This window comes from Cibotium barometz, chromosome 25, assembly GCF_041138505.1.
Source record: "Cibotium barometz isolate CiBa-2024 chromosome 25, ASM4113850v1, whole genome shotgun sequence".
Taxonomy (NCBI): domain Eukaryota; kingdom Viridiplantae; phylum Streptophyta; class Polypodiopsida; order Cyatheales; family Cibotiaceae; genus Cibotium; species Cibotium barometz.
In genome coordinates this window covers 29708446-29723251 of record NC_141070.1, presented here as the reverse complement: position 1 = coordinate 29723251, position 14806 = coordinate 29708446, and the positions used below count along the sequence as shown (strand labels likewise).

At 43.6% G+C, this 14806-nt stretch overlaps 1 protein-coding gene across 2 annotated transcripts; it reads right to left on the bottom strand.

Moving 5' to 3' along the window:
- Positions 1-2281: 2281 nt before the first annotated feature.
- On the bottom strand, positions 2282-12702 carry LOC147624446 (Glycosyltransferase family 29 (sialyltransferase) family protein). Of its 2 annotated transcripts, XM_086819436.1 has the most exons (13): positions 12567-12702; positions 12405-12484; positions 11918-12004; positions 11740-11817; positions 11530-11630; positions 5849-6041; positions 5660-5750; positions 5478-5542; positions 5136-5290; positions 4958-5039; positions 4667-4776; positions 4298-4507; positions 2282-2763 (listed from the first exon to the last, which is right to left on the bottom strand). In XM_086819436.1, the coding sequence occupies exons 1-12, from the start codon at positions 12649-12651 to the stop codon at positions 4309-4311; spliced, it is 1326 nt and encodes a 441-aa protein (XP_086675562.1). In that variant the 5' UTR covers positions 12652-12702; the 3' UTR covers positions 2282-2763; positions 4298-4308. The 2 variants fall into 2 exon arrangements, with proteins under 2 accessions (XP_086675562.1, XP_086675563.1); XM_086819437.1 differs by lacking the exons at positions 2282-2763; positions 12567-12702 and having other exon boundaries at positions 4203-4507; positions 11740-11858; positions 11968-12004; positions 12405-12479.
- Between the last annotated feature and the right edge of the window lie 2104 nt (positions 12703-14806).

Here is a 14806-nt window from a genome sequence, read left to right as displayed (position 1 = left end):
TTAATAGACAATGGTACCTTACCAACATGCGCAATAGGATGCGCAATATCATTACATGTTTCCACATACCCTACTTTTTTTTTCATATGACTAAACCACTCTCCACCATGACCTGTCATGTGGTTAGAAGTACCCGACATACATCTCTAGAATTCTATGCATTTACAATCATGGACTAAGCATATACTGCATCACTTCTATATCTTCGACTTGCTTGCTTGAAGATGCATAGTTTCCTTATTGCGGCTTGCCACTTTTGATGTTATTTTGCTTTTTAAGAGCAAGCAAACAGACACACATAAGAGTAGCACAAGAAAGATGGATGGATATTCACTACTATGGCCAAAAGGTTGTCAAATTAACTCTATCCACAAAAAATCTCATGTGTAAAGTGATGGATGCCATTGCATGTGGAGTATTAAAAATCATCACCTTGGTCTTCTCGTTTGCTATAAGGTCCTAGCATGCCACGGGCTTGGAGGACTTGATGGGGGTTACTTCGATCTCTCTTGGTCCATTTATCCTAATGGTCTAAGTGTCAACCATGGCTCATCTTACATCATTTTTAGTGATCCTCCCCCCCTCCCCCCCCTCCACACACACACAAAAAGGTAAGAGCCTTCAATTGTTATTAATCAATTGTTATTAATGAACATTAAACATCTACACACTAGACACTCTACTCACACAACTCATTTTGGGTAAAATAATTCACGTAAGCTTTCCATCCTAATATGCCAACAATCCCCCCCTTTTCTATGCATATGCCCTTTCCCTTTGTCCACACCCCTCTCTTACTGCATGTACTTGTGGTGGGCCACCCATCCTTTTTGGCATACACATTTTTTATTTGCCCACACCCCTTGCTTCTTGTTCGTGGTTAGCTTAAAGCTTCAAATGTCTTCTTTTTAACCTCCACCAAAAAGAACACCCCTATTCCAAGAACATCAAATTTCTGCCACCTCTATCCTAAACGCAAAACTAAACTGTTAGCAAGAGCCCTAGAAGCACCAAGCCCAAGGGTTCTGCACTAGCTTCCCATACCTTGTCAATCACCTATAAGCACAACCAACCCCTTTAATCAATCTCGGGTCTCTTTTGTGTCTAAAAAGCTTCTTCGATTCTACATGTGTCCATTCAAAATGATTCCAATGCTCTCAAACTACATGTGTCCATTCAAAAGATTCAAATGCAGGAAGATAAAAATGAAGACCACCAAAGGATATAATGCAATTCCTTACCGATGTTCATTCATTTTTATTAAAAATTACCTTAGGATATAATGTGTGCCTATTCAAATTTCATGCCTATTTCATTTAGTCGGGGTTGACGCCTTGATCGAATGAGAGCTTGTTAGAAAAGGAGCTACATACAACCCTCTTTCACTAGAGTCGATGAACGCAATGCAGCAAGCTTGATAAAATATAATACAAAACTTGCTCTTTTTATAGACCTCTCAAAACTCCTTTTTTTTCCAACTAGCCTTAGGCCCAAGATCCTCTCTCTAACCTTCTGGTCCAGGCAAACACCTTCACCACTGAGGCTTTTGAACCCAAGACCTTCTGATCCTAGGCAAGGACCTTCACCACTTGGGCTATCACCTCATCGGCTCACCGAGGCCTTTGTTTACAAAACACAACAAATTATTTACCCCACACAAAGATGGTTGTAGAAGATCCTAGGCAAACACCTTCACCACTTGGCTATCACCTCATTTTCTAAAAAATCCTAGGCAAACACCTTCACCACTTGGGCTATCACCTCATTGGCTCACTGAGGCCTTTGTTTACAAAACACCTTATTTCTAATACCCCCACTTCATCAAGCAAGGGTGTGTTCACATACATAGCCACACAAAGCGGCCGCTAGAACATATTATTACCTAGAAGAGCCAGGAACACACACAAACATCCACCGACACACACACCAGAAGCCACCAGTGCTACACGAGTTGGCATACACATCCACCTTTGCATGACACACATATTTCCATATTTGTATAACACCATCATCACTGATGAAGCTCTCATCAAGGAGTGCACAACACATGTGCTACTTGCCATACATGACCACAAAGTTGTCGATGAAGACACCAAAGTCATACACACAACACACACGCTATGCCCACAAAACATGCAAAAAAAATTTAACTACATGGGAATAGATAGTCTCTTACAGAAGACTCTGTGAAGCGCCACTCACAACTGAACAAAAGAAAGGACCTTAATGAACTTACTTTGGTATGGGAATTTAATGAACTATTTAATCACAAAGATAATCATTAGACAAAACATGCGAATAACATATTAAAATCTGCAAAGATAGCATTAATTAAATCATGCGAATGGCATATTATTTTTTTCCCCACTGCAAAGCTTGTAGAGTAAGCCAGGAACTTTATTTACTCGCCTGAATTTCACTGCTTTCTGTGGTGAAGATTTGCAAGGAATGAAGCCATCATCAACTTCTGCACTTAGATCTTCTTCAGTAGTAAGGTCAATGGGATTCACCATCAAGCCGGGAGTATCATTGGTGTTAGCTTTTACAGAAGCTAGATTATTTAAATCAAAGCACCTAGAAGTGTCCCCTTCTTCAATGTAGTGATCCATCACAACATCCACAATTGTGCAAATTCAAACACAACTCCCTTGCTGTTGTAAAGTCCATGCCAATCCCAGTTCTCGGAATTATCCAGGATGCTATCGGGTTATACCTCCCCGTGTGGAGCATCAACAACAAAGTAGCTCCAAGAGTTACACTAACCTGTTATAAATGTAAACATATTAACGGTTGAACAAGTTAACAGGTGTCAGGTAAACTTTAAACATAAATCCTATAATTCTCTCACGTTATGTTCCTAGAAATGAAACTAGGGTTATGGAGGTCCTTCATGCAAGAACTTACCATCCACAAGAAAGGTCAGACACACAACCATCTGAAAGTGTAGATGGTGCACACTTCCACCCCTCTAGGTCAAAGAGGCTTTTAGAGCACTCCATATGAATAAACTCCTTGACAGGCCCTAAAAAACCAGTGTCCACCAGTGTAGATGGTGCACACTTCCACCCCTCTGGGGCAAAGAGGCTTTTAGAGCACTCCATATGAATAAACTCCTTGACAGGCCCTAAAAAACCTCTAGGGCAAAGAGGCTTTAGAGCACTCCATATGAATAAACTCCTTGACAGGCCCTAAAAAACCAGTGTCCACTCACCGTTGCCAACCAGTAGTGATGGAAACTTCCAGGAGCTTGGTCTTCTTGTTTGAAGCATAGTCACTAAATAAACTTCTAGATAAGAGAACAAAGGGGAATATTTACGACCAGAAGGAGCTAGCCTTCCTCTTCACACCCCCCACATTTTTGATCCCCGAAGTGCCTTCAAGAGGAGGCGTACATTGTTCCAGGTCTGCAACACCTTGGCACTTTGCATCTCTGTGGCATGCAGGTTTATAGGAGTCGAAAGGCTGGGAGGAGAGGCCAAACAAACTTGGGGAAGGGGAGTGTGGATACCATCCCCCTAGCTCATTGTGACGAAATGAGGGAGTATAGGATGACCACATCATGCATTGGCCAGTGGTTTTTTCGGAGTGAGCCCAAGAAGATCTTGCCTTTCTCCATTATGGAGGAGAAAATGGCACGGAAGATGCCCACCACCAGGGTTGTGCCCATCTTTAGGGTTAACTGTCTTTTACGTGCTGCACGGAGGATGCCCACCACCAGGGTTGTGCCCATCTTTAGGGTTAACCATCTTTTACGTGCTGCAACAGTGGAGCTTGAACACTGACATAGCTGGGTAGGTAGCTGTACAGCCATGAACAAGGGTGGGACCTGTGTGAAGCTGGTGCAAAACCCTCAGTGGTGGCCAGAACAATTGTGGAGCTCCAAGAAAAGTGCAAGGAGCGAGGATGAGATGGACAGGGTCTAGCTGGAACGCCCGCTGCCCACCCTAACACCTCTCCCCTGATGGGCGGTGGGTCTGTGCCCAGAGAAGAGTGAAGCAATCGGATGGAACAGGAGGGACCTGCAGCGCTGGTACCAGCACTGTGGGTCAGAGGAAGAGAGAGAGAGAGAGACTGATGAAGCAAACAATAAAAATTTATTTAAACCTATAAAATAAGGTGTGCACATATGCATAGATGAATAAATGCATTCCTTCAAGCGCAGATAGCCCTAAAACTGAAAAGAATGCAGGCTATAAATCTTTTTTTCTAAAATCGTGACCATTCTGAGTCCTCATCCCAAAAACATAACGACTCTTGTTTAACACAAACAAAATCTTTTCCATTATAAGAACCTTACAAAGAAACGCCTCAGTAACTGGAAGCTTCTGTGGGCTTCATACAAAGCAGCTCTCTAGTGTTTCTCTGGTCTAATGGATACAGTGTCACACCACCTAAAGACTGGTAGTGCTCTCTGGCTGCTTTCTTTTGAGGAGGCTCTTGTATCTGGCTCTCTCTCCTTGACCAAATGGCACATGAACTAAAGGGATCTCCACTACCAGAAACTTTCCTGTGGAATCAAAAACATTCACACATTTTGCAATCAAGATGACATTCTGCCAAAAAAAAAATGTTGGACTTCCAGTAATGACTCTTGTTGGTGCTAATTCAAAATGAAACTTCTAAGAATTTGCAAAATTGGATGAAGGTTTTTTTAAAAGAGGAGCACCCCTGCAATCGCTCCACAGCAAGCCTTGCATTATCTACTGTTGCCTTATCAGGAACCTCGGCAACCACATGCCCACCAGCCTCTCGCATCGGAGAGTGGATGGTGATAAGCTGAAAACACAAAATGAGCACAAAGTTGAAAAACTGGAGATCAGACGCGACATTTCCCCATCCTCCATTCATCCACATGCACTTATTGTGACATCCCCACATGCATGTCTTAACCACAAGATGAGGCCATACAAAACATATGCATTATCTTACAACAAAATGTGAGTATTTGTGAGCCCACCCCTAAACACTCCATCATCTGGTAGTACGCCCTCCCTTGTAGTGGTGTGTGGCCACCCCGAGATTCTGAGAAGTACCTCGTCCTGGAGTCAATCAAGATCCATGATCTCTCCCTGTCAACTATATGAAATAACCACGACTCATGAGAAGTATGAAGGTGGTAAAGAGACAGTGCTTACCACTCCGTGTAGCCAGGGTCTACTGTGAAGCCATATATATCGACAGTTTCACATACTGAAAGAGCAAACTCAACAGCCTTGAGACCAGTGCCTTTGGCAGAAGGTCCAAGTGCCGTTCCTAGCATTAGATAAACCGGATTCTGTATAGGCACCTCCTGCGAGCATCCAAGAATAATCCACCAATTAGACAAGCCCTGACCACAAAACTATGTTTTCACATTCACTGGAACTTCTAATTAGAAAAAAAACCCACCCTCACAAAAGGTAGGGATCTTGTGGTGGTGGTAGTGGTGAAAAGAGGGCTGGGAAGGAGCGGGGAGTAGGGGAGGGGAGAGTGTTTACTTTGATCATCTTGCTCATGGCATCATGGATGGTTGTCTTGATTATCAGCACTTCTTTGCCAGTGCCTGTTAGCCAGTCAATGCAACAAGAGCCATCAAATTTGAAGTGCCTAGCTGTCAAGGTCATGAAGCTTCACACGCAATCAACGTATCAAATTTCTTCCAGCTGTCTATAGCTCCTACCATCCAATGCTGCAACTTTGTCTAACGCCTTTGCAGAGCCCCGATTAAGCAGGCGGAATGTTGTTTTTTTCCCCACATATTCCGTATAGTTCTGCCAATTTCCAAAGAAAGTTCAGAAACATACAGCATATCATTTACATCTTTAGAGTAGTCTATCAACATCACCAAATATTTGTGGTAGTGTCTTACCTCAACAGGTGCGCCATTGTTACGCACCACTGCATCATATTCATCAATCTCTTTCCCAAGCTGCATCTTGATGAGATCACCTGAGTTACCAACAATGGCACACCTTCCATACTGACTAGGGAAGAACGGGGGATTCTGTGGTAGCACTAGTGATAGCTTCTCCTGGCATATGCTCTTGTTCTCACAATTCTTGCTGCAATTTATACCATGTCACTTAAAATGCCAAACTTCTATAATCAAAATCACCTCTTATGTGGCCACTACTTCACTTAATCTAGAAAGAGGAAAGGCCGTTGACTACTTTGCTCTGTTTTCCCTTGTATTCATACTTCGATGTGTTATCTTCATAAAGCATGTGTACAATCTTTCAAAGAATCCTCACTAAATATAAAACTGGACTGTCAACAAGCTATAGAGAAAGCAAAACACTCCTCCAAGTTGAAAGTTCATACAAAGAACCTAGACGGCCATCTTTGCATCCCTTGGCCTTCCAAAGTTCAAACAAACATTATGTAACATGCGGAAGCTTAGTGGATAGAATCGGTAACTTCAATGTTCAGAATTCAGCAATCTTTCACGACGAAGGTAACGTGCAACATAGAGAGAGAGAGAGAGTGTGTCAAACACAATATTGGGTCCCGAATACCGTCTATAGGGGCCCCACCAACGAATGGTGCATTTGCTTTATTAGAATGATGTACAATAACGCAAATCTATAGAATTGAAGATCTGTTCTTGACCTGCGCTCTTCAATTTGGCTGTGGCACTCCCCTTGGCTGTCCTGGCCCTTGGAACACTTGTGAATGATGAGATGAATGACTGAATTTCTGGCTTGGCTATTTATAGCCCTTCTAGGTGCTGGTTGGCTGGCTCAAACAGCTTTTATTTATCCCAAGACTAGGTTCATGGGCCTTTTACTAGGCGCCTTCACACCAGTTTCCTGGCCGCCCTGCACAAGATGTCCAGGCTGCTGTCCAGACCAGCGCTGGCTGCTGGGCAGCCCATATGCCCTGGCCACCTACAGTCCTGGCTGCCCCATGGGCTAGCCAACTGGCTGGGCTGGCCTGTCGCCTGGCTGGCCAAGCCCCAATGGGCTGGCCAACAGCCTGCCAAAGCCCATCCTTGGGCTGGCCAACTGGGCCACAACCTCCTTGGCTGGTGGACAAAGGCCATGGTCCTCTTGGGGTGCCTTTCCCATTCAAGGGATACAATACCCCCTTCTGGGGTAGCCCTAAGAGCTGCCCCCTTTCTACATGCAACTACATGCTTCTCCTACAGATGCCTGGTGTCCGGTTGCAAACCAAACACTCAAAACACTTGACATCATTCCAGAGGGAGACTCACGGTACGGACTACCACTGCTTCATGTGCAGAAAAATGCACACTTGACCTTGGACCATGTACGGGACTTGTACACCTGACCTTGGACTCTTAGAGTGGAACCTTGGCAAACTCGTCCCGGACTGGGGCTCACATGGGACCAGTTTCCACTCCCGGTCCTACACCTTAGTATCAAATATGTCCACATGGCATCCAAGTGCGGGATGCACGTGACACGTTATTTTCAACATGATTCCATTCAGGGAAAGTTATGGCCACAAAAGTCACAACACTGCTAGGCTTATACCTAGGGGTGGCCCAAGATAGGGTCACTACCAATATTAAGTGACTCGTTGACCCGGAGGCGATTTTCATCCACAAGTACGTGTTGCAAATTTTGCTAGAAAGATCGTTCAATTCTTGCTTTGTGATTTGTCCTTTTGGTTTGTGCAATTTGCTTTTTGTTGTAGAGAAAAAGTACACATGTTGCCGTTTTTTAAGCACTATCTTGATAGATGTCATGAGTGCAGTGCTTTTCGATGGGCACCTCAAGCACAAGCATATTTGCCAATTGAGGTGTTGTTTAGATCAGCAAGAGTATGATGGTGTGTACAGATGATACCTAGGCTGAGCGCTTGATGTGGGAAGTTGGCAATGGTTCTCTGACCTACTGCAGCCTAACGTAGAAGGCGGGGAGCACTAGACAGCACTCTGACAATGGGCAGAGCACTGTACACACTCAGTGAAGCAGGCACACATCACTACATGCAACCTATAGCAATTGACAGCATGCTTTTCTTCAGTGCACAAGATGGTCTAAAGGATGGACGACATTTTTCTTCTACTGAGGATGCCCTGATTTTCAGACAGTAAGTGATGAGATTTGGGGCCGCCGGGGGGGGGGGGGGGGGGGGGGGGGGGATCTAAATGTTCTAGCTGCCCTTTTTCTTAGCCTAAAGGGCTAGCCACCTGTGACATGCAGAAACTTGTAGACCTTTCTTGACAGTTTTGCAGAATAGCCTTGTGCATCTTTGCATGCAAGAGAGAAGTAAAAAATAAACGAGATAGTCCTAAAATACTGCGACTTCTGCCTAGTTTGACTAGGCACGATGTGTTCCATGTCAGTTGGTTGAAGCTTTATGCAGGTCCACATCGATTGAGGTTCAGGAAGAAACTTGAGCCAGACGTAATCGACGAAGCAAAGGTCATGATTCCAAAACAAATAGTTGTCTGCCATTTCAAGCATGGCTCAGGCCATAAGGAGCCTCATTACCTCACAAAGTTCCAAAACCAAGGGACGCACGAAGCAGTTTGGCTCAACAAAGATTTCTTCAAGAAGTATATGCCATTTATTGACAGATAAGGCAATGCGGCATCCGTCAAGCTAAGCAGGGGTGGAGGGGGGGAGGCGGATGTCACGTGCATCCCACACTTGGATGTTGTGGACATGACTGTAAAAGAAAAGTGCAAACCCTATGGCTAGACACTATTGCGGATGACTACAGAAGACAGATCCATGGTCGGTTTTGGCACAAGCATGTGTCTTTAGAGTTGTGCTAGGTTAGTGATCCAAAAGGTGGATTTCATGCGTGATTTCATAGTCATGCCCTTAGCACATCTGAATGTGATATTACACATGAGGTGGTTTCTTCAGTACTAGCCTTACCTTGACTGGAGCAAGCCTCTATTGTGTATAACAAAGAATGTTCAAGATCCAATCCTCATCCAAGGCATCATGGGTACCCCACAAGTTCCACTCATTTCTAGTATGCAGCAGAAAGGAAGACCTAACGTCTTGTGTGCTAGTTTTCACGCTCCATTGCATTCACAGTTTGTTCATAGTCCTATAATATTGTGATTCTTACTGCTAGTTCTCATTTTCCTTTAGCTAACCGTGTTGCAAACCATGAGAATAGGTGCCCTTCAGAGAAGGGGCCCTTAAGTGGGTGATTGGGACCTCATGCAATGTACTGTGTATGCCATCTACTCTCTCTCTCTCTCTCTCTCTCTCTCTCTCTCTCTCTCCCCAATGTGCTCTTTCCAAAACAGCAAGTTAATGCACACCTTAATCACAATTAAAGAAGCTTCCGCTACGCCACATGTAGCATCCACATTTCCATATCTTACAATTGCTAGAAAGAAGCTTACTGCATATGTAACATGCGGAAGCTTCAGGGAAGATCGGTAACTTCAATGCTCAAAAAACGCACAAAACTAAATATAGATGTGCAAAAAAATAGAGAGAGAGAAAGAGGGAGAAGAGGACATAGTATTGGATCCCAAATACCCTCTGTAGGGCCCCCACCACGAATGGTGTATTTGCTTTTATTAGAATGATGCAAAAAAACTGAAATAAAAGTCCGACCGAACCTTCTTGGCTGAGATGGATCTCTGCCCTTGACCTTCAATCATTAGCTTGTTCTTGGCTGTCCTAGCCCTTGGTTCAGCTTCAGCACTTGGTGAATGATGAGATAAATGAACTGATTTGAGGTTTGGGTATTTATACCCTTCATGACATCCAGTCGGCTGGTTCTACAGCAGTCGGCTGTCCTAAAATAGCTCCACAACTGGAAAATACAGCATTAAATGCTGAAAAATGCTGTGCATGACTTAAAACAGGGCTGGCCATCAGGCGCCTCATACCTAGCTGCTGGGCAGCCTGTGTGGGCTGCCCCACACTTGGCCTACAGTCCCCTAGGGGCTGTGTAACCAGTCGGCTACCTTTCCAAGAGCCCTAGGGCTGTCCTAAAAGGGCTGTCCTACAGCCCCTCCATGGCCATCCCATGGCTGGTGGGTACCGCCAACATAGTTACCACGGAACGGGAACGTTCCGGGAACGTCGGATGCTAGAACGGGAGCGGGAACGGGAACGGGAGCGGATCGGGAACGTCGCGGAACGCCACGTCATATGACATGTCAGCATATGACACAAAAAAATGTAACTTTTTGTATATAGATAGCCAATATGCTTCCTAATATTTGCTCCCCCAAGACATGAACATACATTTCTGCAAGCAAAACAAACGTTCCGCAAAAAAAAAAAAAAAATAAATAAATAAATAAATAAAATTTGCGGAACGTTCCGGCGTTCCGGGAACGTGCCTTCGCCCGGAACGGCGTTCCGGCGTTCCAGGAAGACGGAACGACGTTCCGTGGTAACTATGACCGCCAAGGCCTTCCTGGCCCCTATGGGGGTGGTTCTACACCTTCCCCATGCCCACATATGTCCTTGGGGTAGCCCTATGGGCTCGCCCCTTTCCTATATGCAAACCCTAACTGTCTACACAGTGATCTAGCATCCAATAACATACCAGATACACAGAACCAACTGACATCATTCTAGAGGGAGACTCACAGCGCGGACTAGCACTGTTTCATGTGCAGGACAATACACACCTGACCTTGGATGCATGTGCAGGACAATGCACAGTGCACACTTGACCTCGGACGACTGGGATGGAACCCTGGCTAACTCGTCCCGGACTGGGCTCACATGGGACCAGTTTTCCATCCCAGGTCCTGCACCTTCTGTTCAGATATGTCTACGTGGCATCCAAGTGCGGGATGCACGTGACAGCATAAATGGTCTTGAGTGATTGTATGACTTAAGGGCTAGGAAACTATCTTCACTACCGATGGTGCAACTGTCAATGCCTGTGTATAGAGGCCCCTCCCACTGCATTAGTACTTCGTATGATATATAAAGAACAAAGCCCATTTAAGGGCTATAAAGACCTTGGATTTGGTTAGAGAGAACATGCACACAGTCCACGTGTGCCATTACAATACAGCTTTTAAGCATGCCTTGGATATGGTTAAGGAGAACATGCACACACTCCACATGTGCCATTACAATACAGCTTATAATCAAACCACTGATATTGGGGAGACCAAAAGCACTAAGTGACTAGCCTATGCGGCACATAATACCAAAGAAGTCAAACCAAGAGGCTGCAGATCATGAAAACGTATCAATGATACTGTAGCCTCTTCCCAAGGGGGATGAGAAAGATAATGACGATGAGACAAAGGATATATGGGAAGATTTGAGAGAAGGCTTTCTGGTGGTTTTGTAGAAGCAAGTCGTGTACAAGTAAGAAGTTGAACTTTCAAACGATAGCTTGGCAATGTATTGTGTATGCCATCTACTGTTTTTATCACAGGGTTGCCATGAAGCCTTCTGTTTGCCTTGACTGATACAATGTCATCAAACAAGCTGATCTTTGCTATGATCTTGGGTGACAAGTTTACTACAGAAGAATTTGGACAAAAACACTCCATAGTTTACTCTTTTTGAACCATAAATCAATCTCAATAAACAACAACTGATGCAAAACAGCTAAAAACGTGTGAGCACCTACAGAAGAATCCCCTTATTGATTCTCTTCCAAGCATAGCTTTGCCATCCATTCGGCAGTGCATCAATGTACTCCCTTGTTAATATAGTGCTAGTGTTGCGAATCTGGGAAGTTTAATATAAAAACCTCGATTAGAGAACTAGTATAAACAATGTGCTTGCATTTGATCACGTACATGAATGCACTCATGGGTAGTACCAAGACGAAACTAACCTGCTCCCATAAAAGCAAGGTTTCACAAAGGTTGAATTTATATGATAAACCTTCAAGTTGTCCTGTCTTCGGGTCTTTCTGCTGGCACATGTGAAATTAATCATCTCTTCTCAACAATACTGGCGGCAACCAAGAAAGTGGCATTGTAATGAGAATCAAAAATTTGTAAAGGGCATACCCACTTGGGAACAGTGTTGCTTGGAAACTTCATAGACAGATGGCAATCACCTTTGAATTCAGCTCGTAGTCCAAAACCATTGGACTTCTAAAGGTCCATAAGCAGAGGTGAATTCCAGTCCAATTGGTATACAGATCACATAACAATAGCAATGAAGAAGATTTTCAATAAGTAATGAAAACCTTGAAAAGACCAAATGGCATATTATCATATGCTTCTACATCAAAAGTGGAAGTGGGTGACATGAATGTATGTGGCTGCTGACAAACGCACATATGTATGTATGCATGTGTAAATGGATGCATGGATTGATGGATGAATATATTGTGTATACATACATACATATGTACGTACGTGTGTGCATGGTCACATACAGTCATCCATCCTACACATGCATACATACATACGTATGCATACATTCATGTCAATGGATGCGTACATGTATGGATGGATGGATATATAATGTATGTATGGAGGAGAGACTTACTACGCATTGCTGGAAGCTTTTCTGGAGTTTCTTCAAAGCCAACCGATCTTTGGGCGACACGGAGTTACCAGAGAGGTGCCCTGCAAATCTTTAGAGTTCGATTAGGGTATTCTAAACGAGATTAGCAGAAGAAAGAAACTGAGGTAGAGATTGTTGCCTTACCCCCCAAGAGGGCGATGATGTAGAGAAGGGAGGCGGCAAGCCAAGCCGAAACACCCAGGACCAGCCAGATCCGCAACAACTTCATCACTGACCAGCTCGACTAGCCTAAATCTTGTTAAAATTTTGACACGACACCATTTAACTCGTTTGGAGATTTATAATTATGAAGAAAATTTTTGTTCAAAATTGCATTTTCCTTTTCAACCCATAGTGAAATAAGGCTCAATAAATGTAACGTGTTGATAACTTTCTAATAGATCTTATACGTGTGCATGTGACTGTGGCAATGTGGCTTCTATGGCCATGCATGGTTTGCCTCATTAAATTCTCATATGTGCGACCTCGTGAAGAAAACACGGCTCTAGCTTCGATTAGTACATCGTCCTCCACTCATACCATGATCTGGGATGGTTGGGCATCCTTGAATGCAAGCTCGCAAGAACATATGCTTATCTCCTCTATTGTCTTGTCTCGTGTACGAGTTATGGGATGCAACCTCTTTCTTTTTTAGTCTAAGTTTTGTAGTATAAGAGCAATGCTTCTATGTGTGGCACATGCCATGTTTTCTTATTTGCTTTGCTTGTAGTTGACTGCTTTACTATCACTTGGTCTCTTATGCTAACATTATAGGGTGTTCTTTGTCCTCAATTACACGTGAATGGAAACCTCTTGTATATATTATGCTTTAGTGTCGGTGTCTAGTGAAGAGCCACTTCTGACTCTGACTCTAATTCAGATTCGAATGATGCGGAATGAAGAGCAAAAGCCCTGAAAATAGAAGGGCAAGAAGCACGGAATGGATGTTCAAGAAGAACTGAAGGCTGCCCTAGTCAATATTGCTAGAGTAAATACAAGAAAGAACGATTCCAAATTGAGGTCGGGCATCTAGTGCACGAAGTGTAAGAACCAGGGTCATACTAAGGAGGAGTACCATCTCCCTTCTACTCAGTTGTGTGCCATCTACAACAAAACCACTATTACCACCACTGATGAATGTTACTACAACACCAAGAATAAGAACCCTAGATATAGTAGAGAAACAACAACATCAACCAACCGTCAATCAGGTAGGTATTGTATCTCAAAATAACCATCCATATGGAAGAAGAGGAGGTGGAAGGTTTGGTCAAAGAGAAGTAGGATTTACCTGCTATTACTGCAACACGCATGGGCACAAACGAACAGACTGTCTAGTTTGGAAACGACACTAGTAGGAGTTTCAAGACATAAGAGAGCAAAGGGATGCAGTTTCAGGAGGACTCCATCCAACTGTGAATATGATGAAAGTGGATACCACATTGAGGATATTGTAGGAAAAGTCCCCCAGGAGTATTGGTAGTAACAAGATCGCAAAGACTAATAAAGGAATTAGCATATAAGAGAACTGATTTGAAAGACCAGCTGAACAATGGGTGAGACAACAAAGGGTATGTGAACAAGTCACCAACCTTGTGAAGAACGTAGGAGAACCCACGCCTACAAGAGTAAGTTTATGACAATCTAGACAAAACCACTCTGCCAACAAAAGTTAGGAAATTGCATGTAAGAACCCACAAGGCAGTATGGATATGATAAAGGAAGGGGAGCAAGAGTACCAAAGAGAGCCCAAAGCAACCAAGAAAAAGAAAGCCATCTTTTGCAAGAAAACTTAAATGTGAACCATGGATAGACATGAATGGAATCCTAACAAGAAATGGTAAGGAAAGAGAAAAACAGGAACAAGGAGAGCCAAACAAGAGAAGCAACAAGTGATTTCATGAATAGTAGAGTAGTGACAGTGGAGTACGATATGAGCTATGGGAAGATCTTAACAAGATGAAGCTCAATATTCCTCAAGACCAATTATTCTAGACAAATTTCTAAGCTTAGCGATGGTGGAACTTCCAAGGTTTGGTGCTAAAGCCCCAAACATGGATTGTAGGAGCATGGAGAAAGTGTTTGTTTAAGGCACTAGATTAAGGCACAACAGGGCAGTAACAATCAACATAAGCGGATAGTTGGTGTCCTATAAGTAATTTTAGATGGAGGGCCTAGTGTCAACATAATGTCAGATATCCTAGCAAGGAAGTTGGGAATCATGGACGGCGAACTAAAGGAGAGTCTGCCCAGTCAGCATTGTCCGCAGAGAAGAGATTGAGATAAGAAGATATATATTACATGTGGTATTCATTGTCTTCAAGGTGACAAAGGTATCGGGAGCCTACCTAGTGCTATTAGGAAGGGAAAAGTGGGAAGATCAA

Excerpts from the sequence above, each read along its gene's own strand:
- LOC147624446 (XM_086819436.1), bottom strand. The coding sequence starts at position 12,651 with ATGAAGTTGTTGCGGATCTGGCTGGTCCTGGGTGTTTCGGCTTGGCTT. Across the intron at positions 5,543-5,659 it reads CAAAGTTGCAGCATTGGATG|GCACTGGCAAAGAAGTGCTG; the intron begins GTAGGAGCTATA and ends ACTGGCTAACAG. Across the intron at positions 4,508-4,666 it reads GCTGTGGAGCGATTGCAGGG|GAAAGTTTCTGGTAGTGGAG; the intron begins GTGCTCCTCTTT and ends TTGATTCCACAG.